Source organism: Girardinichthys multiradiatus, chromosome 17, assembly GCF_021462225.1.
Source record: "Girardinichthys multiradiatus isolate DD_20200921_A chromosome 17, DD_fGirMul_XY1, whole genome shotgun sequence".
NCBI lineage: Eukaryota > Metazoa > Chordata > Actinopteri > Cyprinodontiformes > Goodeidae > Girardinichthys > Girardinichthys multiradiatus.
Window position 1 is genome coordinate 14,629,099 of NC_061809.1, and position 26,639 is coordinate 14,655,737.

The 26,639-nt window shown below is 40.8% G+C and overlaps 1 protein-coding gene across 1 annotated transcript; it reads left to right on the top strand.

Moving 5' to 3' along the window:
* Positions 1 to 258: 258 nt before the first annotated feature.
* Positions 259 to 26,220, top strand: nampt1 (nicotinamide phosphoribosyltransferase 1). Its single transcript, XM_047389300.1, has 11 exons — positions 259 to 423; positions 6,562 to 6,718; positions 7,549 to 7,652; positions 10,185 to 10,313; positions 18,154 to 18,312; positions 19,123 to 19,259; positions 21,139 to 21,364; positions 21,457 to 21,576; positions 21,657 to 21,797; positions 21,904 to 22,038; positions 22,984 to 26,220. The coding sequence occupies exons 1-11, from the start codon at positions 370 to 372 to the stop codon at positions 23,095 to 23,097; spliced, it is 1,476 nt and encodes a 491-aa protein (XP_047245256.1). The 5' UTR covers positions 259 to 369; the 3' UTR covers positions 23,098 to 26,220.
* Positions 26,221 to 26,639: the final 419 nt, after the last annotated feature.

Here is a 26,639-nt window from a genome sequence, read left to right on the forward strand (position 1 = left end):
ATTAAGTATCTTTGCCAATTTAGGTGATTGAAAATGCCATTTTTAAAAATATCATTGCCTATATAAAATGAAACAAGATGGAGAAGAAGGGTATTTCCTTTTCTAAACTGTCTCCAAGGATTATAGGAGAAAAAAAAAATGTTTCCCCGAGTTTTTTTGTTGTTGTAAATATACACGATCTTCGTTTTAAGCGGAGTGACCCCCGAATATAGCCGAGAGTCGCCGGAGTGTTTGTGACGACACAGCGCCCGCCCCTTCCCCCGCTCGGTTCCGTGGCTTGTCCTTCCTCTCCTGTGTCTAGTACCTCCAGCAGTAGGGCGCGCAACACAACATACTGACAGTGGCGACTCATAACCGAGGAGGGAAAAGATGGAGCCTAGAGAAACCGACTTCAATATACTGCTAGCGACCGACTCATACAAGGTATGGTATCCACGATGGGCTCGGAGGGGAGGCCTGGTGGGAGCGGGATGAGCACGGGATGAAAATTGGAACAAGTCAAGGTGGTTTCATCACCAGACCCAAGGCCATCACGCTGCTGTGTGTGGTCGGTGTCTTTCGTCTTACAGCAGGCCAAGTGAGCTGGAAGAGGAGAGCACCGGTACAGCCTAGATAGAGCTCCACATAGGAAGCATCGCTCTGTGAGTTAGCGGGCTTCCACCTTGGATGTCCGCTGCTTTTACTGAGTCGGTTCCCTACCGGCTCTGCTGGTCACGGTTGTATTCAGCTAGCGGAATTAGCCAGCTAGCTTACAGAGAGCGCAGGGAGTTGAAAGAGGGGATTGATGTAAAAAAAAAAAAAAAAGAAGCTAATATTAGCCACCAGCTAGCAAGTGCTTTACGATTTGTCCGGATGAACGAACCACACTTGGGCAAAGTCCTTCTCTCTCTTTAACGCCGGGTGAAACATTAACCAGTAGCGACTTTCTAGAAAACAAAACTGAAAGTTAAAAGAGATACGCAATTACGTTTTAGTGGTTGTCTTGAGTCCAGAGTCATGCGCTTTTTTTTTTGTCCGCTCGGAAAATTTCAACCTCCTTAGCGTCCGAGTGGAGGCTGTAATGGCAAAATAAAAGGGAGCAATAAACACCGGCTCTTAATTAGAATGTACACAGACCAAATGTGCGTGTGATGTTTTATTGCCAGTGGTTGCCATGTACAAGAGTCATGTTTCCCCTTTTTTAACCTATATATTAATGGTGATTAATCACATTTTTGGACAACTACTTTCAGTTTCTTTAGCCATAACCATACCCGATTACCCCAGAACTGAAGGATCATAATGAAATTACTGAACTAGAATCTGTCTGATAACATGAAGCAGGCCAACAGATTGCTGGGATTCTCTTTCATCTGGAAAATGTAGTTCCAATTTCTGCAGATATAGAGACATTGTTATTTGAATGTCACTATGTGAAAGGGGGTAAAAAATATCCTATGTCTTGAAGCATACATTGTTAATGTATTAAAGGTGCATCTGTGTAACGAATTTCTTCAGGAAATTGTTGAATGTAGAAGGTCAGCTGAAGAGTAGGATGGCTGATGTCATCTGCATTGGGTAGAAAAAAGCAGCATTGTGGTCACAAACTTAATGAAACTGAAACAGTAACCTTGTATAAACTGAAAATGATATTAAAAAGCAGTATTGGGTAAATGTCAGAGTGGTGTTTGCAGCTGCCAGTATGCGGACACAGTGAACCTTGATTTAAAAGTGTTCCATGTTCATTTAATAAGAGGGCAAAGAGCGGAAGAATCTCAAATGTGTGAAGGGTTTTATAGCATAGACAAAACTTGTCTGAATATTCATCACCTGTGAACTGTGTTATGAATGAATTATTTTAACTGTAGTTTCAATAAATGAATTCATCATGAGGTTAGCTCACACTAAATTAAAACCACTTAGTCGGTTTCTGCTATAACTGGAATAAAAATGGCATAATTATGAGGATTTACTGTTTAACAAGGAATAATATTAATGTTAGTGTAAATGTAATGCTGTTTTATTACCATCTTTTTAAGCATGGCTTTTTCTAAGAAGACTGGTGGGTTAAATATCTACTGAAGCAATCAATATATTATTTCCTCTTGTCACTGTAGTAAATAATCACAGCTATTATTCTGAATCTTGAATATGTTTCAGGCTAGGTGTAGGGTGGATTGGGTTTGGCTTTCTCTTTTCCTATAGTTGAAACTCAAACTCCTGCAAACATAAATTTCATAAATCATAATAAGCAGCAGCTAGATAAGACCATACTTTATTATCTGAATTAAAGTAATGAAAAGGGAGCGTTGTTTGGATGTGTTATGTTTTAATTAGGAAAACAAGCATTCATAACCCATGTGACATGACTCGATTTATGTTTAACTTCATTTAAACATAAATTGTCTCGTGTGTACTCAAAAAATGATCAAGATCTATATTGGTATCAGGTTCTACTTTATGCTGGGATTGCTACATAGATAAATGGGCCGGCCCCACACGCTTTCAGTTTCATTTGTGTGGAAAGGAAACCCATACTCAACCAAGATTAACCTGATTACAGCGTCATATGATGGCTGAAATGTAAATGCATATAGAAACTGATGAATGATTTCAAAAGGTTAGCATACCACCAGAAATACGCATGGGCCTGTATGAGATACTTACTGAATGATGGAAACATATAATGACATTTAAAAAAACATAAATGTGGGGCATAATTGCATTCCAGTGGCTGATAAAATAAAATGTAGTCATGGTTTCCGCAAGGTATAAATAAATAATAAATAAAATTAATTAACTAAATCTTTGTTTAAAATTAAAAATACAAATTTCAGTTGTACTTTATTGCATTGCTTTCCTTAATCGCTATTATTTTGTATGTTCTGTGATTTGTAGTGTTGTCTGGTTGAGGAATTTCAGGTTTTATTATATTCTGACAAAACTACAAGCCCCATAATGCAGAGAAGCAATAAACCCCGGTGAAAGGGTTTATTGCCCCTAGACACTCAGGGTTTCCTGCAAACCTGAACACATTCTGTGCCTGATGCGACCTTTTGAATGTTTAGGCGTTAGTCAGGATCAGCCTGTGTTTTTAATCTATAAAGTGTGCTTCACTCAGTGAGTTGAGTTACTGAAATAAAAACTTGTTGATATTGGTTGCTACATGTAATTATTATTTTTTTCTTATTGTGATTTTGGTTCATTGGTTCATACACCTAAGCACAAATATGCAATAAACCTCAACTAAATGTAGTTGTAGTTTTCATGCATGTTGCGCAGGAATATACAGTGTTTTGCTGTTTTGTATAGCAAGCTGATATTAGCTGGTTAGTGAGTCAGCGCCTCGGCTCAGGTCTGCTTCGCAGACATACTGCTTGTAGTTTGCTAAACGTAGTAAGACCGATGGGTGGTGCTTTTATTAGCTTCCTCACCGTGACCATCTGTGTTTTACATGATTGGAAATATTTCCAAACGGGAATTTGTCTTTCTTCTAAGCAAGGGAATAATTAGGAGCCTTCTCTCAGCCAGCTGACTGGCAGTGTGAGGAGGGGCATCGCTGCGCTACATAACCATCCAAAGAGTGGGAGAAAACTGCTCACTTTCTCAGGCATCTAAGTAAAAGGAGGTTCAGTAGTTGAAAGTCTATGGTAGGACATTTTTGTCACGTTGAAACCATGGCTTTTTAAAACCTCGGGGTAAAGTTAACGCTTTATTCTCAACTCGCATTTGGTCTTGCTCGATGAACAAGGAAACAGATTAGCATTTCGTTCCTTGGAAAGTTAAGATTAATGCCCTATCAAATATTTTGCTGAGTCATGCCAAAGCTAAACACTAAGTCTCTCGGGATTATTTGGGATCAGTTTGAGCTCTTATACAAAAGAATAACAAGTTACTTGCACGTGTTGTTGTTTCAGCTAAAGAGGCTTGGATTTGCATATCTTCCAACTACAAATCCGCAAGAGAGAAAATAGCCCGAAGAAGCTAAAGTTCACATTCAACCATTCAGGCAGCATGCTTTTATTATTAGGCTGGTAAAATAAACTGAAACTGCATACCTGAAACTCTGCTGCAATGCTAAGTTTGCTTTTTGTCTAGATACACAAGTCTGGTGCAGCATTGCAGATTGGAGGTGTGCAGTGTGTCCTTATGTAAACGTTTTTTTTTTATGAAACACAGTTCCAAGTTTAAGGCCATGGGACAGAATTTATATAACGTTCTTCAGACCTATTAATCCAGGGAAAAATACACGACCACGAAGTTAGAAGTAATTGAAAACAACACCTTAAAAACGGCCTGCGTGGAGGTGGAAACTGGAATTAAAGAACTGGAGGAGTAACAGGTATGCTTGGATTAACCTGCGAATGCTTTGTATGTTGGGGTCGGTTATTTTGTCCCTTCAGAACAAAATAATCCCCACAGCATGATGCTGCCACCACCATGATTCGCATGCAAACCACTGTGAGGCAGAGAACTAACAGGAATCTTCCTGAGCACACCATCCGCAGAGTGAAACATTGTAATGGCAATGTTTGATTTTGGTCTCATCTGAAAGCTACGATGTGATTATAGATCAAGCATTGACACACCATGTGTTCAGTAATGTTCTCTAAAAACTTCAGAGGCCTTCACATTGCAGCTACATCCATACGGAGCGTAGATTACACACTGGGGTACTAGCTAGTTCCTGTTTGAGATTACAAGATGGTAGAGAATATATAATAATTGTTTCAGGCAGCACCTCATGTGACTTAAGACTTTATCAGTTGTTAAGGTTAATAAAGTCATTCCGATTGAGGAGGTTCTAACTTGACCATTAAATGCAGTCTGATTTGTAGGCTAACATGTCCTCCCTTCTGTTAGCTAATTGCTTGTTGTTTATGTCCTGTTGTGTTTGGCAATAAATGGTTAATATGCCTGGATGATGGCGTGTTTGTCAGATAATCCGGTTTCTAGGTTTTAGATTATAAAACGCTGTGTAGGGGTAAACATCAGTGCACATAAAGGAGAATATGAGCTCACGTGGTCCAGCCCAGTGTCATGTTCACGGTCCCGGCTTTATTTTTAGTCATTGAAAGCTCCGAGGAAAGGACGTCCGGTAAGGTCAAAGAAACATAGTAGTTCATTGACATTTATCTGCATGTCAAACGGGCCTGTGAGCTGCGTTGGTACTCCCCATCTCTTACATACCTGCTATGTGCAAAATTAGATACTTGTCTTATTTTATTCTTCGGAGATTGTAGTCGACCTGACGGATAAATCTGTGACTCTGAGTCGGGGTAAAAGCTAGTTACTGCTTAATGACTCTGAGTCCAATATTTGGCTCCTTCATTTATTCTCTGAAAACTCTACAGTAGTTTCCCTTATTTAGCTGCAAGTGCAATGACACAGCATAATTTTATTCTGTGCTGCTGTGATGAGGGGGAACTCATCAAATGCCCCAGTGTACCCCGAGGACATTTCTGAACTCATTCGAGATTTGATTCACACACAGATGGCTGTAACTCACTGACGCTTTAGCTTCTCTTGTTTTGGGAGAGCGTATCCTTTATTTTTTAGTCTCATTGCAGTTTATTTCTGATACATGCCCGGACATGTCTCAGACTGTTTACTTTGCTGTACACCACTGAGTTGGGACGGTGATTGTTCAATGGGATAAGTTGACAGGAGATTCGAAAATCCCACATGAAGCACATAAAACTCACCCAATGAACAACAGGGCAGCAGGAGGGAGAGGAACGAGTTCTGGTTGAGAGTCCGATACTTTTAGCCCGGATTGTGACACTTTTGTGAGAAGTTACTTGATTTAACACAACAGACTGACACATGAGGTAAGGCTTGTTCTAAGGAACAGGAAATCAGCTTTGCATGAGTATAAGTAGCTTCTACACATTTCTGACATCGCAATCATAAACTTCCACGCGTTTTATTGGGATTTATGTGATATATCTACACCAATTACTGCATGAGCTGGGTTCAGGAGACTCTGAAAGAGCTGCAGAGATCCACAGCTCTGGTGGGAGAACGCGTAAAAAGGGCAACTGTTAGTCATGCAAGAGCAGCCAGAATAATGCCGCAAGTAAGACGACACAGCAAACATGTGGAAGAAGTTGCCCTGGTTAAATGGGACCAGGACAATGTGCAGAGGAAAACTAATAGTGATCACAAACCTGAACACAACATCCCTACTGTGGGGCATGGTGGTGGCAGCATCGTGTTGTGGTGATCCATTTGTTTTTCCCCAGCAGGGAAAGGGAAGTTGGTCTGTTAATGGGAAAGTGGATAGAGTTGCCTTTTCCTTCCACCGCACAGTTATTCACTGCTTTGTGTTTGTCTTCCACACAAAATCACCCTACAGGAGGTCAAAGTTTATGGTTGAAATGCAACAATTTGTGAAAAAGCATATATTTTTGTAAGGCACTGTAACAGTTTGTTTTCATGGATCTGTATTTTAAAGCTTTTCAATGAGCAAATTACTTTGATGTCTTCATATTTTTTTGTCTTGGCTGTGTTTAGCAGGTCGGTTACTGCACGCCGACTTTAATAAATTGTGTCTTTTTTTTTTTTTGTGCTTGTCGACAGGTTACTCATTACAAACAGTATCCGCCTAACACGAGTAAAGTGTACTCCTACTTCGAGTGTCGCGAGAAGAGGACAGATCCAAGCAAAAACAGAAAAGTCAAATATGACAAAACTGTCTTTTACGGCCTACAGTACATCCTTCACAAATACTTAAAAGGTAAGTATCTTTTTACTGGGATGTCCGAAGACAATTCCACATGGCAGGTCCAGGAAGTGTTTTTCATTCACCTGAAAAGCAAGAAGCCTAAGATACGCCTTATATTTATTAAAGAACTCCAAGCTACCACAGAAATAGTGAAGAAAAGCTAATCAAAAGCAACCTTGAACAAGGCAGGAAAATATTGCAGGATCTAATTAACTGAGGTTTGTGAAGTCTGATGTTTGCAAGAATCCCTGAGAGACACGAGCGGAGATCAGCAGAGACAGAAAGTTGAAAGAAAGCGTCTGCCTCCTGCTTCTTTAGAGGATTTCATGGTGTGGTAGCAGAGGTGAGAGGGAGAGAGAACACAGAGAGAAAATGAGACAGAAGCGCAGCTGCCCCCTCACTGTTAGTTGGAGAAAGGCGTGTTTTCTCTACAGAGCGTCTCGCCTTGCTCAGTGATCAGGTCGGCTGTTGAAGAACCTCAGAGAACCAAGAGTGGGGTTCATCGTTTATGCATGTAAAGAAGGCAAACTGACAAAAAAAAAAAACCTGTTAAACATCTCCACATTCAGTTTAACTTTATTTCTAGTTTTTAGCAGGAAGATCAGTGTAGCAGTCAAATAATATTACAGGATCAGACTTGTAATGGTATGTGTGTTTAGGTGTTTAGCATGTCTGTCTGTGTGTGTGATCCTGAATAAAATGCCCTGTCAGCAGGCGCAGGAAGCCTCTGTTATTACAGCAGTAAACGGCAGATTAGCACGATGATGACTTGTGCTGGGATTTCCATCTTATATTTCCCTCCTACATCATTCTTTCCCTCTTTTTTTTTTCCCCCTCTTCAGGAAAGGTCGTGACCCCGGAGAAGATCCAGGAAGCAAAGGAGGTGTACAGGGAACATTTCCAGGATGATGTTTTTAATGTGAAGGGCTGGACTTACATTTTGGAGGTAAGGAACTGCATGACTCATAGAGGGATGTGCCTTAAAACTGTACAGGTCCTTCTCAAAAAATTAGCATATTGTGATAAAGTTCATTTTCCATAATGTCATGATGAAAATTTAACATTCATACATTTTAGATTCATTGCACACTAACTGAAATATTTCAGGTCTTTTATTGTCTTAATACAGATGATTTTGGCATACAGCTCATGAAAACCCAAAATTCCTATCTCACAATATTAGCATATCATTAAAAGGGTCTCTAAACGAGCTATGAACCTAATCATCTGAATCAACGAGTTAACTCTAAACACCTGCAAAAGATTCCTGAGGCCTTTAAAACTCCCAGCCTGGTTCATCACTCAAAACCCCAATCATGGGTAAGACTGCCGACCTGACTGCTGTCCAGAAGGCCACTATTGACACCCTCAAGCAAGAGGGTAAGACACAGAAAGAAATTTCTGAACGAATAGGCTGTTCCCAGAGTGCTGTATCAAGGCACCTCAGTGGGAAGGAAAAAGTGTGGCAGAAAATGCTGCACAACGAAAAGAGGTGACCGGACCCTGAGGAAGATTGTGGAGAAGGGCCGATTCCAGACCTTGGGGGACCTGCGGAAGCAGTGGACTGAGTCTGGAGTAGAAACATCCAGAGCCACCGTGCACAGGCGTGTGCAGGAAATGGGCTACAGGTGCCGCATTCCCCAGGTCAAGCCACTTTTGAACCAGAAACAGCGGCAGAAACGCCTGACCTGGGCTACAGAGAAGCAGCACTGAACTGTTGCTCAGTGGTCCAAAGTACTTTTTTCGGATGAAAGCAAATTCTGCATGTCATTCGGAAATCAAGGTGCCAGAGTCTGGAGGAAGACTGGGGAGAAGGAAATGCCAAAATGCCAGAAGTCCAGTGTCAAGTACCCACAGTCAGTGATGGTCTGGGGTGCCGTGTCAGCTGCTGGTGTTGGTCCACTGTGTTTTATCAAGGGCAGGGTCAATGCAGCTAGCTATCAGGAGATTTTGGAGCACTTCATGCTTCCATCTGCTGAAAAGCTTTATGGAGATGAAGATTTCATTTTTCAGCACGACCTGGCACCTGCTCACAGTGCCAAAACCACTGGTAAATGGTTTACTGACCATGGTATCACTGTGCTCAATTGGCCTGCCAACTCTCCTGACCTGAACCCCATAGAGAATCTGTGGGATATTGTGAAGAGAACGTTGAGAGACTCAAGACCCAACACTCTGGATGAGCTAAAGGCCGCTATCGAAGCATCCTGGGCCTCCATAAGACCTCAGCAGTGCCACAGGCTGATTGCCTCCATGCCACGCCGCATTGAAGCAGTCATTTCTGCCAAAGGATTCCCGACCAAGTATTGAGTGCATAACTGTACATGATTATTTGAAGGTTGACGTTTTTTGTATTAAAAACACTTTTCTTTTATTGGTCGGATGAAATATGCTAATTTTGTGAGATAGGAATTTTGGGTTTTCATGAGCTGTATGCCAAAATCATCCGTATTAAGACAATAAAAGACCTGAAATATTTCAGTTAGTGTGCAATGAATCTAAAATATATGAATGTTAAATTTTCATCATGACATTATAGAAAATAATGAACTTTATCACAATATGCTAATATTTTGAGAAGGACCTGTAAATTATGATGTAAATTTACACCCGCTAGCTTTTTTTTTTTTTTTGTGTTGCTTCCTTCTCCTCTTCCTTCCTTTTTTTTCTGCTAACCCTTCTTTCATTTCTTCGTTCCTTTTGTTTACCTTTCCTTCATCCATTCCTTTTTATTAACTCATTCAAACTTCCTTTCTTCTTTTGACTTTCCCTTCTTTCTGTTAATCATTCCTTCCTACCTTGCCTCATTCTTCCCCTTTTCTGAAATTGCTTCCTTCTCTCCCTTTTCCATCCTTCCTTCCTTTCATCAAGCCATCCTTGATTCCTTCTAGTCTTTCTTCTTTTCCTTTTTTTATCTTCCTGCACTCTTTCCTCCCTTTGGCCTTTCATCCCTCTCTCCTTCGCCACTTCTGTCTCACTCCCTTCTTCCTTTGATCCTTCCTTCCTTGCCCTTGTTCTCTCTCTCTCCTCCACTCTCTTTCTGCCTCAGACTCCAACAAAAAATGTATTCAAATCTATTATTTTTCTAATTTGTTTTCAAATTTAAATGATTAAAGTTGGACTGAGGTGTAACAAAGGCCTAAAAGACTTGCATAGATGAGTTTCAGGACCCTGGAGAGACAACACCTAGCCACATATTATTAGTCATTTTTCGGTGGTCCTGTTCCTTTTTTTTTCCCCAGTCTGCAGTTAACCAAAAATCATTCCTGTATTAACTGTTGATAATCTATAAATGACATTTACACTGGGCATATTCAACAGCTGTGGAGGATGTTTAATTCATAGCAGGTCTTCAGGGCATATGTTGTCTGTTTTTACGGCATCAGAAACATTAGCAGTTGTCATTAATCATCTATGCAAAGCTAAAATAATACTGCACATCTGACTCAGACATTTGTTTTTGTTGTTGTGTTGGCAGAAATACAAGGGCCATCTTCCCATTGAAATCAAGGCCGTACCAGAAGGAAGTGTCATTCCTCGAGGCAATGTTTTGTTCACTGTGGAGAGCACAGATCCTGAATGCTACTGGCTCACTAACTGGGTGGAGGTGCGTTTGCTGAGTTTTTCATATATTACATATTTAGGTGTATGTTGTCTGGTTTTGTAAACTATAATAAAAGGTAGGGTTTCAAACTCTACACTAAAATAAATTGTGTTTCATAACAGACATGGATCTGGCACATACAAAACATATTGTTTTACAGTGTAAACAAATGTATTCAACAGCAGGGTAGGCTGCTACAGGTTCCTAGTCTTTTCTTTTCTAATTGTCAGCTTCAGTCAGGCTCCACCATTTAGCTGTGTCATTATTAACTACATTAGCATCCAACGCCTTTACAACTAACTGCAGGAGAAATGGAGGGAGGTGCACTGGTTAGCTCTATCGCTTTGTTATTTAGTAGCTGTCAGCTGATCTACAGTTTCCACAGTAGAACGGAGCGTTGCGTAGTTAGAAAGGATTGTTCAGGAGACTGGCAGAACCCCATCATTGGGCTGTCCGCGTCCTCGAAGCTAGTATTTAAATAGGCTTGTGCCGTCCAGAAGGTTTATTACTTAACTGTTGCAAATTCAGAAGCTTTATTGACCTTTTTAAGTTACTCTCAAACACCAGTTTTGTAGTGTTACCATATAACATTAGTGTAGCTAGCCTGTGGCAATGTTCAGCATTTTCTTTTCAGTATCTCTGTTATTGCAGCGCGGCTGCTGGAAAAAAGTGCAACAATTTGGGCTAATGGGACTGGGTCAGTTTGTATAGATTTTGGTGCAAATTAGTATATTTGAATAATTCATTTTTTTAGTATTCTATCAAAATATCATTTATAAAAGTCCATGCTCTCTGATTTTGCCTTTAGTGTTTTAATACTGGATTCATATCTAATCATAAAATGTGGCGTTATGTTACTGGAGTACTCCTTATTAGTTTCTGCTCTGTCTTAAAAATCGCAGTAAGTTTCACTTCTCATTACACTGTTACTACAGCTTCTAGGCACAACAGTAATGCCCAAATGCATCTTTGGCAAGGTGAAGCTAAAGCCATCAAGTCTTTCTTTTGGCATCATGCTCACCTCCTCCTAAAGCTGACATATAGTCATATAGCTGTCAGAGATAATTGCTTCATTTACTTCATAAAGATCTTTTAACTTCTCTTTCTTTCTTTCTTTCTTTCTTTCTTTCTTTCTTTCTTTCTTTCTTTCTTTCTTTCTTTCTTTCTTTCTTTCTTTCTTTCTTTCTTTCTTCCTTCCTTCCTTCCTTCCTTGCTTGCTTGCTGTTTATCAAGATGGCGCTGACGATGGCAGCCTCAGAGCTTCGCTCTCTCTTTGTTTTTGTATTTTGTGTGTTTTTATGTTTTTCGAGCCACAATCCTGTGGTCTCATTCAGTAGAGAGGAACTTCTCAACATCAGAGAGTCCTCTCTTGGGTTTTTTTCACCATCTTTCATCGATCCGAGGTTCACTGAGCTCCTGGCAAGCGGAGCTGAGGCTCTATATGGGATCCTGCGCCGAAAACGTAGAAGGGGAAAGCGTGCTGGTAAAGCTCCGCAAAAGAGGACTTCGCACACCACTCCCTTCAATCCACCTGGTAAATGTCTGCTCTCTCAACAACAAGATGGACGAGCTGCTTCTCCTCACCGGTAAAAACACGGACCTCTGCGGATCAGCGGTTCTCTGCTTCACCGCGACATGGCTGAGTGAAAACATCCCGGACCGCGCACTGCTGATGCCGGACTTCCAGCTGTTCAGAGCGGATCGCAGCGCGGAGCTATCGGGGAAGAAGCGAGGAGGCGGAATCTGCTTTTATATAAATGAAGGTTGGTGCAGAGACGTAAAAGTGCTGGAAAAACATGTAGTCCAGATCTGGAGTCATTTTCCATAATCTGTAAACCGTTTTATTCACCGAGAGCGTTTTCCTCGTTTATAATAATCGGCTCATATTTTCAGCAGCACTTCTGCTGCTGAAAAACATCTTGCTGAGCTGATTACAGACTTGGAGAAAAAATACCCTGACTCTTTCATCATAATACTGGGAGATTTTAACAGAGCAAACCTCTCAAATGAACTCCCCAAATACAGACAGCATATTAAGTGTCCCACCAGAGACAAAAACACACTGGACCATTGTTACACAGCTTTAAAGGACTCATATCATGCTGTTACCAGGGCTGCTCTGGGTTTTTTGGATCATTATCTAATCCACCTCATCCCAACCTACAGACAGAGACTAAGAGCTTCCAAACCCAAGGTTCACACTGTTAAGAAGTGGACTGAGGAATCAAAGCAGACGCTACAGGCCTGCTTTGAATGCACAGACTGGACTGTTTTTGAAACCTCAGCCACTGACCTAAACCAACTAACTGATGTGGTGACATCATACATCAGTTTCTGTGAGGACATGTGTGTGCAGACCATGACCTTCTGCACCTTTGGGAATAACAAGCCATGGTTTACCCCACACCTCAGGAATCTGCGCAGGGAAAAGGAAGAAGCTCACAGCAGTGGAGATTGGGCGCGGTACAGGCAGGCCAGGAACAAACTAACAAAAGAGATAAAAGCAGCCAAGAGAAGCTACAGTGAGAAGCTTAAGAACAGCCTTTCTACTGGTGACACTTCAGCTGTATGGACTGGTCTGAGAAACCTGACTGCCTACAAGAGCCCCTCCACCCATCCTGAACAGAGTCATCTCCTGGCCAACCGTCTGAATGGCTTCTACTGCAGACATGACAAGAAGCCATTCACACCTCAAATCATCCCCTCTACATCCCATTCAGGAACAAATTCCTCCCATAAAACAACCAACTCCCCACCATCAGATCCTCTGCCTGCACTAAAGATCTCCGAGGAAGATGTAAACAGGCTCTTTCAGCGCATGAAAGCAAAGAAAGCTGGAGGACCTGATAACGTCTCCCCATCATGACTGAAAGCCTGCGCACATCAACTCACTCTGATCTTCACGAGGATCTTCAACAAATCACTGGAGAAATGTGAGGTCCCCTCCTGCCTCAAACGATCCACGATCATCCCAGTTCCCAAGAAAACCCACCATCGCAGGATTAAATGACTACAGGCCTGTAGCCCTGACGTCTGTGGTCATGAAATCCTTTGAGCGGCTGGTGTTGAAGCACCTGAAAGACATCACAGGCCCCCTGCTGGACCCCCTGCAGTTTGCTTACCGAGCAAACAGGTCGGCAGATGATGCTGTCAACTTAGGTCTACACTTCATCCTGCAACACCTCGACCACCCAGGGACGTACGCCAGGATCCTGTTTGTAGACTTCAGCTCGGCCTTCAACACCATCATACCAGACATCCTCCACCAGAAGCTCACACAGCTCAACGTCCCAGCCTCCACCTGTCAGTGAATCAACAGCTTCCTGATAGACTGACAGCAGCAGGTGAGACTGGGACGCATCTTCTCCCGAACCAGATCATTAAGTACTGGTGCCCCCCAGGGATGTGTTCTATCCCCACTCCTCTTCTCTCTGTACACAAATAACTGCACCTCATCGGACTCGTCCGTGAAACTCCTTAAGTTTGCAGACGACACCACTGTCATTGGACTGATCCAGGACGGTGATGAGTCTGCATACAGACAGCAGGTGGATCGGCTGGTACACTGGTGCGGTCAGAACTACCTTGAACTGAATCCACTCAAGACTGTGGAAATGGTGGTGGACTTTCGGAGAACACCACCCCCATACACCCCCCTCACCATCCTCAACAACACTGTATCGGCCGTGGACCACTTCAGGTTCTTAGGAACCACCATCTCTGAGGACCTGAGACATAGACACTGTTCGAAAGAAGGCCCAGCAGAGACTGTACTTCCTGAGGCAACTCAAGAAGTTCAACCTTTCACAGGAGCTGTTGGTCATCTTCTACACTGCCATCATTCAGTCTGTCCTGTCTTCATCCATCTCAGTGTGGTTTGGCTCATCAACAAAACAGGACAGGTCCAGACTGCAACGAATAATCAGGACTGCAGAGAGAATAATCAGAGCTGACCTTCCCTCCATCCAGGACTTATACAGGTCTACGGTCAAGAAAAAAGCTGCAAAAATCTCTGCAGACCCCACACACCCTGCACATAAACTGTTTAGAGTTTTACCTTCAGGCCGCCGCTACAGAGCACTGTTTACTAAAACCAGCCGCCACAGAGACAGTTCCTTCCCCCAGGCTGTTTCTCTGTTGAACATTCAATAGAGTACAAAACAACAGCATACAGATGTTAAACTTGTCAATAAAGCTGATTCTGATTCCTTCCTTCCTTCCTTCCTTCCTTCCTTCCTTCCACCTCTTCATTTATCCCTTCCACTCTATAGTTTTTCAGAGTTTACTATTGAAATTGTGACGTCTATATTTTTGTTTTCTACATATATTTTTTTTTAATCGAACCAAGACTTGTCGTGAAGCTTGATCTCCCTGCTTACTGATAATCAGCTGCACAGAATCACAACTATGTAGCTCTGGTTTTAGAAACATGCCAGATGTGTCATGCTCAGTGAACAGGCGGTTGAGCAGCGACTTGGCTGAACCCACTTTGTGCAGCATGACGAACATTCAATCTCTCCCTTCCTCTAATGCCCATTTCACTTGTTCACAACGTTCTGTTCGTATCTCATCTCACACAGATTTCTTAAACAGGTAACATTCAGAAAGCTGGTCATCCCTGAAAGACAAACCCATATTTGCACACACACACTGTAACTGTTGTGAATAAACGCATTGTGACAACATTCAAACACACTAATATACACACACACACACACATCTAATGAGTGTGTTTTCTTGTATAAATACACTTTTGACCCCCCATGCTCTCCCACATCGGGTCATTATTCATGGCTGGTGCAAATTTAGCTTCAGCGGTCATCCTGATGTCCTTGGCTCGCGTCACTGGTTCAGTGCTTCTCGCTCTTTCTGTTCCTGTTCTGTTGCTTATCTTTGCGCTCCCTTTGTAACATCTTTCAGTATCTCCTTATTATCTTTTCCTCTTTATTTCTCAGTACCTCCTCATTCCCAACACCTTCTCTACTTCATTATTCTTAGTTTTTTCGGGAAACTGTCTAAGTCAGGTTGGAATGTGTGAAGACCATTTTTCTGCCGTTGTGATTCCACGTGAGGTTAAAATTAAGTTAAGGATACCAGGCTAGGCAGCCGTCTTTGTGTGGGCGTTGGCCTTACCCCCGGCAGTCACGAGTCCATACGATGTTTTATATTTGAAAAGGCGTGTGACCTGCTGAGAGTTGTAGGGCAGGAACAAGCTGCACAGTGTTTGCAGGGATTGTCGAGCTGTTTCCCGTACATGGATGGGTTTTCTGGTGTTTTTAAAAGTTCTGTTATGCTGCCCTACTTTGGCTAAGATTAAATTGTCTGGTCACACTCATAAACGGCAGAAATCATGCATTTTCCAGATGGGATTCAGAACCTTCACTGATCTAAAAACGCAGGCTCAACTAGTTCATCTAGATAATTACTAAGGCTCTGTCCAGACTACATATGAAATCCCCATTTATATAATCACAAGCCCATAATTTATCAGCAGCTCTGCCCTGTTTCCTCTGACAGTATGGAACATACACGAAATGACTTGATTTACCCATTCAGCTAAAATGTGTTGTTTAGTCTTTAGCTCAGTTGACAAAAAGGCCATTTTTGATCTGAACCCATTCTGACATAAGTTCACACCAAAAAACTTTAATTGCTGTACATTTATTCAGTGAGGAAGGAAATTCCACACAAAGAAATAATTTCCTTTTAGAAATAACCAAACACCGACTTCTTTGCGCTCTTAACAATTCTTTTAAAAAAATATCGCAGTTTTGCTTCTGTAATTGTTACTTATTTAAGCTTATCAAGAGTTTCTGGAAATTAGACAAAAAATTAGGCCCTTCCATAGACAAAAGAACTGGTCATGCAGGTACGGTGTGGATCATCAGAACTTGTGGAACAACAGCCATGAACATTCCCACTCGTTTATCGTCAGTCCAAGCAGGTTTTTCTTGCCACCCAGCACAGTGAGGAGGATGGTAAAGAAAATAAAAACATCTCCACGGCCCACTGTTGGAGAACTACAGAAATAAAAGGCACCCTGGTTTCACCAGGTTACTATAAGACCAATTAATTATCTACATTCACCAAGTCAAGTCGAGTTTATTTATATAGCCAGGTATTTTGGGAGAAATGCCAGTCATCTTAGTCCTACTGTAATAAATGTAAACATTTGGATCTACTGGAACTTTAAGGGAAACACTTTGCTTTGGTCAGAAGAGACTTAAGATTAAGCTTCTTGACAACAAACATTTTAGGTGAGTTTGTCAAGAAATAAAGCAAAAATAAATGGAAGAGTACCTCCTGCACCATGTTGGGTATGGTGTAGGATCAGTCATGCTATGGGGGTCTTCTTTTTCCCACAGGTCCTGAGAACCACTGGGTCTGGCTCAGCAGAATAAAGATCAAAAACATAAGTCCAAAACAACACATAAATGGTTCCCCAGTCACAAAATCAACCTTCCTCCATATTCTTCTCAATCCCTAGACCTAAATCCTATATAAAACAAGTGAGCTGAGCTAGAGGAAGAGACTGTTATATAACCCAGCTGTCTGGATGATCCAAAGTGTTGGATTCTTTGTCTAATAGTTTGTTTGGAAGGATTAGCATTAGAAAATTTGAAGAGAACAAAGTTTCAGTGGCCAAAAAAACAACGTATAGAGCTGCCAACTAATTTCGCATAACATAACCTGCATAGCTCATTTACTTCCGAGATTCCACGTCTTCGATTGCTTCCTTAAAAATTTAGTTAATGGATTTTAACAAAGCATGTCTTCGTTCATACGCTCTCTTCACCCACTGTGTCTGTTCAACAGCTGAGTGGAGCTGACACCCCATCCACATAAAAAATTCAGGCAACTAGGCTGAACGGTTAGTGCTTCATTTGCGCTGGTGTGTGGCGTTAAAATTTTCGTTTGTGCTGTTCTATCGAAAATCTGTCAAACTTGATATCATCACTCAGTGATAGCTATTGGTTAATTAAATAACACTGTATACTATATTGGTTAATGTCAAGTGTATAATTGACATTTGCGTTGTGTCTGTGTCAATCATATCCGGCAACCCTGGCTGCAGCTGGTGAAACCTATTGTCACAGATGGTAGTGTTGACGTCTAGACCACAGATATCCATCAATTTAAATGAAGTCATGTGTTCGTCTAAAATTAAAAGTTCAAAGCACAAACAAAGAACTAAAAAATGAGACCGCTCATTCATTTTGGGGTAAACTGGGGGATGATGACCAACTGGAATTGTTTTATAACACCAAACCAGAGTTTCCATAAAGCAGAATTTGATAATAAACACCTGTAAATCCTTTGATAACAAATCTGAGCCGTAACGTGGAGCTTTTCAGCATTTGCTTAGAAGTACATAAACAAAAACCCATCCAGACACAGACCATGGTTCACATTGTATCAACTGTAGGTTTTGATATTTCCCAGGCAATGTTCCAGACATAAGCCCCTTGTTTTCATATGCAATGATTGATTCTGGTATTGAAGCATGAAGCATCAAGGAATGTATTTTTCCCACAGTTAGCCTTGTGTGAAAGTGCTCTTGGCTTTCCTCCCTTTTCAGCCTGTTGGTTTTAGGCTTTAGTTCCAGTGAATACCGGAAAATCAGACATTGACTGAACAGTTACTTAGGAAAACGTTTAGCAGTTCTTGTTACCATAAGGCTGGAAAAAGATTTTGCTTTTTTAAAGACCTGGCATTTTTATTCTGCTTGTTGATGTGAGAAATGAGAGGAAGTGATTCTTTAAAATTTAAAACCTTCACAGCTGTAAACGTAACAAACAATAAGGAATCTAATAACTGATCCTTTTTTTTTCCATTCTATCAGACCATTCTTGTTCAGATCTGGTACCCAATTACAGTGGCGACCAACTCCAGAGAGCAGAAGAAGATCCTTGCCAAGTACCTCATGGAGACCTCTGGGAACCTGGATGGACTAGAGTATAAATTACATGACTTTGGCTACAGGGGTGTGTCCTCACAAGAGGTATGCAACCGATTTAAGAATCAAATATGTAACCGGAGATCAATTTTTACACTTTTAGATAGATGGACCAAATCGCTATACCCCATGGAGCCTTCTTGTTATCTACTGAAAGTCTAGCTCTCTCTCTCTCTCTCTCTCTCTTGCAAGACATTTCGTGACATGTGGTAGGAAATATAGTTTCCCCTTTACATAAAAAACTACATTGTTTGTGCTTCTTTGGACTTCAATTTTAGTGCCCTCATTAATGAAAGAAGCTGACCTTAAAATTGTCTTCCTTTATCTACCAAGATTTTTGAGTACATATACTGTATTTAAAAAGTTGAGAGAACTTATTTATTATTCCCACTCTTTATAATTTATGACCACTTTTTTGCAAAGTAATATACCTTAAACCATTGGTGTCCACAGCCAGTCCTCAGTCGGAGCTAGGTGAAGTTCTAAGGAAGTATTTCAGCTGTTATAATCGGCTAAGTTGGACACGTGTAAAATCTCCAGGGCACCGGCCCTTGAGGACTGGAGTTAGTCACCCTTGGCTTAACTGAGAAATATAATACATACAGAGCTCAGTGTACAGGTTTAAACCTGGAAAAAGTTTCCATTCTAACTGCCTTCTAGTCTCCTTAAAATGTTACTTCATAGTCAGAAATTCAAAGAAAGCTGACAAAAGCGTATAAAACGTTCTAGTGCTTTAAGCTTTTAGGTCAAAGCTCAGCTTGAAACCCCGACGAATCCTTCTATTGTTTACCCGTTTATCTATCAGAGTTGGTACTGTGTTAAAGAAAATGCCTAATCATCACTCGTCATTCACAGACTGCTGGCATTGGTGCCTCGGCCCATCTGGTGAACTTCAAGGGTACAGACACAGTGGCTGGGATCGGAGTCATTAAGAAGTACTACGGCACTAAGGACCCAGTGCCAGGCTTTTCAGTACCTGCTGCTGAGCACAGGTAAACAAACACTTCTCTCAGGGTTTTATTTATGTAACTGGAAATATTCCTAAAGAACCTTTAATGATGCTTGCTACTTGGTGTGTACCGCCCAGGTGTTTGTTGATTAGTTGGGCCCAAAATGCATCAGCTTTGGTCTTTAAAGACTAGTAGGAAACAGCTAGAATTTTATTTGGCTATTGCTATCATGGGAAATTTTTTTTAGCATTAGCATTTTGTTCTTGTAAACATCTATTACACTAAAGTTGACACACATCTTCAGTTTCCCACAGAGATATAATAATCCACATTTTAGCCAGAAACCGTGTCTATAAAACAGTTTTCCCATCTTCAAGACAACTTAGTTTACAAAAGAGAAAATTTATCCTAATAAATCCTTTTCTACCAACATGGTCGCTGTTGGAATCTCACTTCCCAGAAACAAAATGAGCTCAGCATGACTGAAGTTGGTGCTAATTTACCGTTTCCCTCACACACTTGTTACCCTGTTCTTCAGATTAATTGATCGAGCGTGACTTTGATTGGCTGGAAGTTCGGACTTGTTGCTACCCACATTGGCGTCTTAACACACGTCCAGGACAGTTGCTGCTATTCTAAGAAACCCATTTTGTTGCACAGTTGCATTCTGGGTCATTGGCTTGGACTTTCAAAGTAATAACCCAGTCATAAAATCTGTTTCATTTATTTATCACTAGAAAGAGTTGCTGGGAAATTCCACTTTGATTCTTATGGAAACTAAAAGTAGGGGCTAAAAGAGTTATGTTACCAAGCAAGTGTCTTCCAACTTATACAATTATATTAAGTTTAATTCTTTTAAACCAGAAAGTTTTATAGAAAACCTGAACCGGACCTAAATTAGATTTATTCGATTTATAGATTAGATTAGAATTAGATTTATACTTCAAATTCAGTTGCTTATTGCTCGAACTATATAGTTTCTTTACACAGTACCATGACCATGTGCAGAATTTTGAATGTTTTATAACTTTAAGCTACAATGTATCTGCCTCAAACAACCTATAATAAAATCTCAAAGGTCAATTCTTGTTTTTACCAAATGGTGTACTCTGCCCTCTTCTGGAAAGTCTGTAGAAGTGTCATGTTATCAATGTCAAATGACTTGTCATCAGGGGTTGGGCTTAATTTTTAAGGAGCATTTCTGCACAGATTGCCCTCGTTTTAGTAGCTGTTGGTGCAGCTGAAATGTACGTTTTTAGACACCTGAAGAGCATTCATTGCCCTTAAACCTTTGCACACTGTGTCCTGTTGCGGCTGCATGCTGCTTTGTATTTTGTTGTGATTTTAGCAGGAATTAGCAGCTCATATTTGGGAAGTGGAAGGAACATAATTCATGATATTGAAACATTTTTATAATATTTTGTAGACCCAACTTTGGTTGTTATGATAGTTGCAAGTTTTGTGGGACATTTTTCTTGCCTCTTAAACACCTATTCCTGGGGTGGCCAGTCATTAGTAGCTGGTGTACTGCATGTTTAAGATGTGCCCCTGATCCAACCCAGGTCAATAAACTACTTAGTATGTCATCTGGTTTTGCAGAGGCCTGGTAATAGGTTGTTCTTTTGGTTCGGGTGTTCAGAGTAACATCTAAAAGCTGCAGGACAGCAGTTCTTGAGGACAGGATTTGGCTGCACCTGATCTGGAGACTGATATTTCTGCTCATTCATTTTTGCACAGTAGCTCCAGCTTAGTCAGACAGGATGTCTGTGACCAGCAGTTTTCAAGTTTTGCCACAGATTCTTAAATTAATTTAGGTCTGGACTTTGACTGGGTAATTCTAACTCACGAATACACTTTGATCTAAAGCAACCTATCTAAAGCTTAAAACAATGACACGACTGTTCTGCAATTCTTTCTGCAGTACAATAACAGCATGGGGGAAGGACCACGAAAAAGATGCCTTCGAGCACATCATCAGGCAGTTTCCCAACGTGCCTGTGTCTATCGTCAGCGACAGCTATGACATCTACAATGCCTGTGAGAAGATTTGGGGAGAGGACCTACGAGCGCTGATAGAGACCCGCAGCGCAGATGCCCCGCTGGTTGTTCGACCAGACTCAGGAAACCCACTTGATACAGTTTTGAAGGTCCGTCCAAGTAATATATATTTATACAACTAAGATCCAAGCCAACAAACCTCCCACCTATATGTTCTGAATAATCTCTTTAACACTGACAGGTTTTGGAGATACTGGGCAAAAAGTTTTCTCCGCATGAGAACTCTAAAGGTTTTAAAGTTCTGCCTCCATACATCAGAGTCATACAAGGAGATGGAGTTGATATCAACACACTGCAGGAGGTGCGAATGCTCGGTTATATTGCTATCTGTATGTTTAAGGTTTGAAAAGGTAAGTTTATATTGTGGGTGTGTTTCAACAGATCGTGGAGGGTATGAAACAACACAAGTGGTCCATCGAGAACATCTCCTTTGGATCTGGTGGAGCATTGTTGCAAAAGCTGACCAGAGATCTGCTCAACTGCTCGTTCAAATGCAGCTATGTGGTGACTAATGGACTGGGGGTGAGTATACGCTGATACTGCTAATTAAGCTGTTCTTTAACCCCTGAAGCTTTAATGCTATAATTTGATATATTCTTGGTGTGTTTATTTGTGTGTGGTGTCTTAGGTGAACGTGTTCAAGGATCCAGTGGCTGACCCCAACAAGAGATCAAAGAAAGGTCGGCTGTCTTTGCACCGGACGCCAAGCGGAGATTTTGTCACTTTGGAGGAGGGCAAAGGAGATCTGGAGGAGTATGGAGTGGTGAGTTTGGTGGCCCACACTCAAACACTTTTGCACACTGCAGCGCATTTCAAAAATATTCATACCCTTTGAAGTTTTGTACATTTTGTCACATAACCGTCACAAACTCCAGAGTATTCTATTGGGACAGATCAACACAGAGGTAACGCTCAATTACGAAGTAGAAGGAAAATGATGGCGTGGTTTTTGAAACCGTTATGTATTAGTATTCAGCCCCCGTTACTCTGATACCCCTTGCCTGTATGTAGCAACCTGTTGTTGAAAGAACACAGAAAGAAGACCCGTTTATAATTTGCTACAAGCAATATAGAGGCCACAGCAAACATTTGGTAAATTGTTCCTGATTAGTTGAGAACAAAATGTAACTTTCCAACTGTTTGGCCTATATGCAAAATGCTGTCTGGTGGAATAGTAACAATGTACATAACCCCAAAATCACAAATCATGGCTTGAAACAAGGTGGTGGCAGCATCATGGTCTGGGCATGCTTGTGGAGGCTGCATAAGACTGAAACTGGGGAGGCGGTTCACCTTCCAGCAGAAGGAACCTAAACATAAAGCAAACTCTTGATTAAATGGTTCAGTCAAAGTCCTGACCTAAATCCAATTGAGAAAGTGTTGCATGTCCTAAAAATGACACTATTCATATTATCTGACTAAGCTTGAGTTATTTTGCAAAGAAGAATAGCCAGAAAGTTCAGTCTGTTAATGAGCAAAGCTGATAGAGACATACTGGAAAAGACTTCAAACTGTAAGTGCAGCAAAAATACATATATAAAAAATGATCCACTTCACAACTATGTACTATTTTCAGTTCAATGAGTATGAATATTTTATAAGGCACTGTAAATGCCTTCCTGCATAGTGCAGAGTTTGACCTCAGTTGTTTCTTCTTTCATTTGTCACCTTTCACCTCATTATTTTACCCCTCTTCGCTCTTTTTCAGGACCTGTTGCACACCGTGTTTCACAACGGGAAGATTGTGAAGACCTACACATTTGATGACGTCAGAGACAATGCCAAGCTTAAAGAAAGCGAGCTTGAGGAGCTGCTGCACTGAGTGCAGTCTTCCTGGACCCCCAGATCTTCACCTTTTTACCTCCAGTTTCACCATCAAAAATGGAGGGATATGCACTGCTAACACAACCCTTCTCTTCCAAATCCTGACGAGCTCAAAAAAATGTTACAACAAATATATAAAAACCCCCTAAAGATTGCTGAAAATTTATTCTCAATTCCACAATTCAGAGGAAGTTTTAGGAAATAACAATTTGGAACCAGGCTTCTAAAGATAAATACCATTCTCCCTAAAAGAAAGCAAAGTATATCCGTACGAGGTATGGCAAGCAAGAATATCTACAGTAAAAATAATGTTCAAATCAGCTGCATCAACAATTTAATTTTAGCCAGAATATTTTGCAGCTCACTGAAAGTGTGGCGCTTCTACATGTCTTTCTGTACAAAACTGCTAGGAAAAAATACAAATTTGAATCAGCTTCGCTTTGTCCTCTATGTGAAGGAAGAACTGATGATCCTTGTATACTGCTGTACACTGAAATACGTTATTATTCAAAATGTTTTGCTTCACCTTGGTAGCAGTAAATCCCAAACCCTTTAACTGTAATTGTAGATGGTATTGTCATATTTTTTCCCCAATTTCTTGCTTTTAATTGGTAATTACAGTCTAAACTATACTTCTAGTATGTACGCAGCCAACACAGATGCATTGCTGAGGGTATAGAAATGATCATCTCTCTGTGTCGTTATGTTGCCCATAGTGCATTCTTATCATGAAGATCCGACCCAAAAACAGAATCTCGAAAATATGTATCCATTTAGGATTTTAGCATTTTGTACGCATGAATACTCTATTTAATAGTTTGAAATCAGGAGGACGTCTTTAGATCTTCATGATGGGTAATGCATAGCCTTTTTTGTGTAAGATGGTGTAAAAGAAAAAAAATATATATATATGCATCTCAAAAGTCATCTTCACTGGTATGAAGATGATGACATTGTGTTCATGAATGATTATCATTTTATGGTTCCTGGGCTGAAATGTATGTTAAATGTTTGTCCTGATACGTGTGTTTCTCAGTGTGTATACAGGTATTTTCTTCCTTTAAACAACTGTGTAGTAGTCCTTTTATGAAGATGCAATCGTTGATGGAAGGATTTGAGAACACACAAAGTTGGCTGGCCTTTGAATCTGTAGGGGGGGTGTTGTAATAGAGAGGTGGGTGTGGGATGCGGTCTTTTGTAGTTGTAGAGTCGAGCTGGTCAGCAAACCTTCAGTATCACTGCCTCAAGTCAGTCGGCAAAGCCGGCTGTCGAAGTGAATGCCCATTTATCCTTCGGCTCGGTTCTCTTTCCACCTGTTCTGAACTGCTTATTTCAGAGTCACCCATTTTTTACAGGCTTTGATGGGTCTCCTTGTTGACCTTTTAGAGTTGAAGGGGATTTCAGATGGGTTCAGAACTGGTGACATCTCAAAAAAATTTGAGTGGGAGTTTTCCAGGCTGAGCAGCTGGTAGTGACTAATAGATTTATTCCCATGAAATTTGAAACCTCCGCAATTTACACGGGCTGTACATCCCCAGCTGCAAAGTTCTGCTGATTCTTTTGGTTCCAGCATGATGTTAACAGTCATGGCTTAGTGTAACAAGCCACAGGAGCTTTCTGTTCTGTCTGGCTGATACGTTCTTGCGTCCTTATTGCCGTCTCCATCAGTGTCGGCTGTAGTTAGTGGGAGATGCACCTATCTCTGGTTTGGTGAAGCTTTGACCTGTCACTGTTGATTTTAGCCAATTCTGATGGTAAGAAATAAAATATTATATTATATTAGGTCACACTGTTTGTGTGTTAGAGGAGTGACTGACATGGTTTAGTTAATATTTTTGAACAAAGACTAAATAAAATAGAGTTGACATTTTAAGTCATATTTAGCATCTTGTGTTACATTTAGCTTAGTTGGCACATTTAATTTTACTTTAGCCGCAGTTTTCTTGTGTATTCCCTAGAGAATGTAGATTTGTATCCTAACTCGTTTTTTTTTTTTTTATCTTCTTACATCTTTCTGCTTCCACTGACGTAAGAAACAGCTAACCCCAATGCCTCTTCATTCAGTAACAGCATCCACAGCAGAGTTGTCGGCTCAACCTGGTAGCACTTTCATTTAGGGTCGGGGGCGATCAACCAGTTTTAGGTGCATCTCTGACAGTTTAATGGAAATGAACAAATATTGGCATCCTAATGAAGACGGTTATTATTTTAACATCACCATGTGAACGTCACAGAACATCTTCCCAGGCACCACAGCTCTAGGCAGTCTAGTTTAAACGTTGGAAACTCCAGGCAGAATTCAGTCATTCAGCTGCTCTGCTAATGTTTGCTTCACTCTCACAGCTGTATGTATTTCCCTCTCAAGAGGACTACTAGAACTTTTTAGAGCTTCATACTGTTGAGAAAAGACCTGTGATGTCTCCAACTCCTAATTCTTGGCCTCGGCTCTGAAACACAGGAAAGCCAGAGAAGACCACAGCTTCTGACCTGTTTTTTTTTTTTTTTTTTTTAACCATCTATTGTTGCTGCTCTTTTGTCACAGACAGTAGTTGTTTTCTTTTCGAAATATGAGGTGCATTTAGTAAAATATCATTTTACTATTTTGATACTGTCTCAGTTCTTACCTCAGATGAATATTATTTTATATGACTAGGGAGAAGAAGAAAAAAAATCACAGTAAATGTCTTTATTTACAAACAATGCGGCCATACTGCCTTCTCACTTGTACATAAAACAAGGGGGTACAACTGAAAGCAGAGAGGGAACGCTAGGTGGATGACCACACTAGATACTACTATTATTTTTGTCAGAATGACCATTTTTGTACCAACTGAAGAATATCCAAAACGGCTTGACAGAACCGGCGGCGTGACTGTTTCTGGGACTGTTGAGCCTTTAGTTTGTGCGTGAGTGGAGTCCTGTGCGAATGCCGTGTTGTATAACGGATGGGACAAAACAAAGAAAAAGTGGTTGTGAATACTTTGATTTTCTTTACGTTGATTTATTCGTATGTATATGTTGTTCCAAATTCTTTTTTTTTCCCAGCACAACAGATTTGAACTAACAACTGGCTATGTTGTGAAGAAACACTGAATAAAAATGCCACCCTGTCAGTTTGAAATGGTGTCTTTCTCTGTATGCTTCACTGTTCGGGATGGATTCCAAACTTTTTCTTTAAGTGACAACTTCCACCTGCTTATTGCAAGCCTGTAGCTCTCAGATAAAATGATAGTTTGTTTTTAATACTTAGTATAGATATTCTAACGGAGAAGGTTTGTTTGTTAACCACTTTGCGACCAAATAAACTAGAATAATATTTAATTTTTTTGCAAATGAAACCGGAGAGTTCAACTTAAATATTCTACTCACCACGTGTCCCAGAGCACGGTTTTTATTTTCCTGAAACTGTTGCAGAAATCCAGTGAAAAAACAAATCGTAAAAAACAAACATTCAAATCCAGACCGCAGTGTCGGATTATGCGTGATGACGTTGGTGGATGAACTAGCACATGGTTTTCTTTCACACCAATGCCCGCAACA

Coding starts and splice junctions, on each gene's coding strand:
- nampt1 (XM_047389300.1), top strand. CDS start 370: ATGGAGCCTAGAGAAACCGACTTCAATATACTGCTAGCGACCGACTCA. Junction 6,719..7,548: donor CCTTCACAAATACTTAAAAG/GTAAGTATCTTT, acceptor CCCCCTCTTCAG/GAAAGGTCGTGACCCCGGAG. Junction 10,314..18,153: donor GGCTCACTAACTGGGTGGAG/GTGCGTTTGCTG, acceptor CCATTCTATCAG/ACCATTCTTGTTCAGATCTG.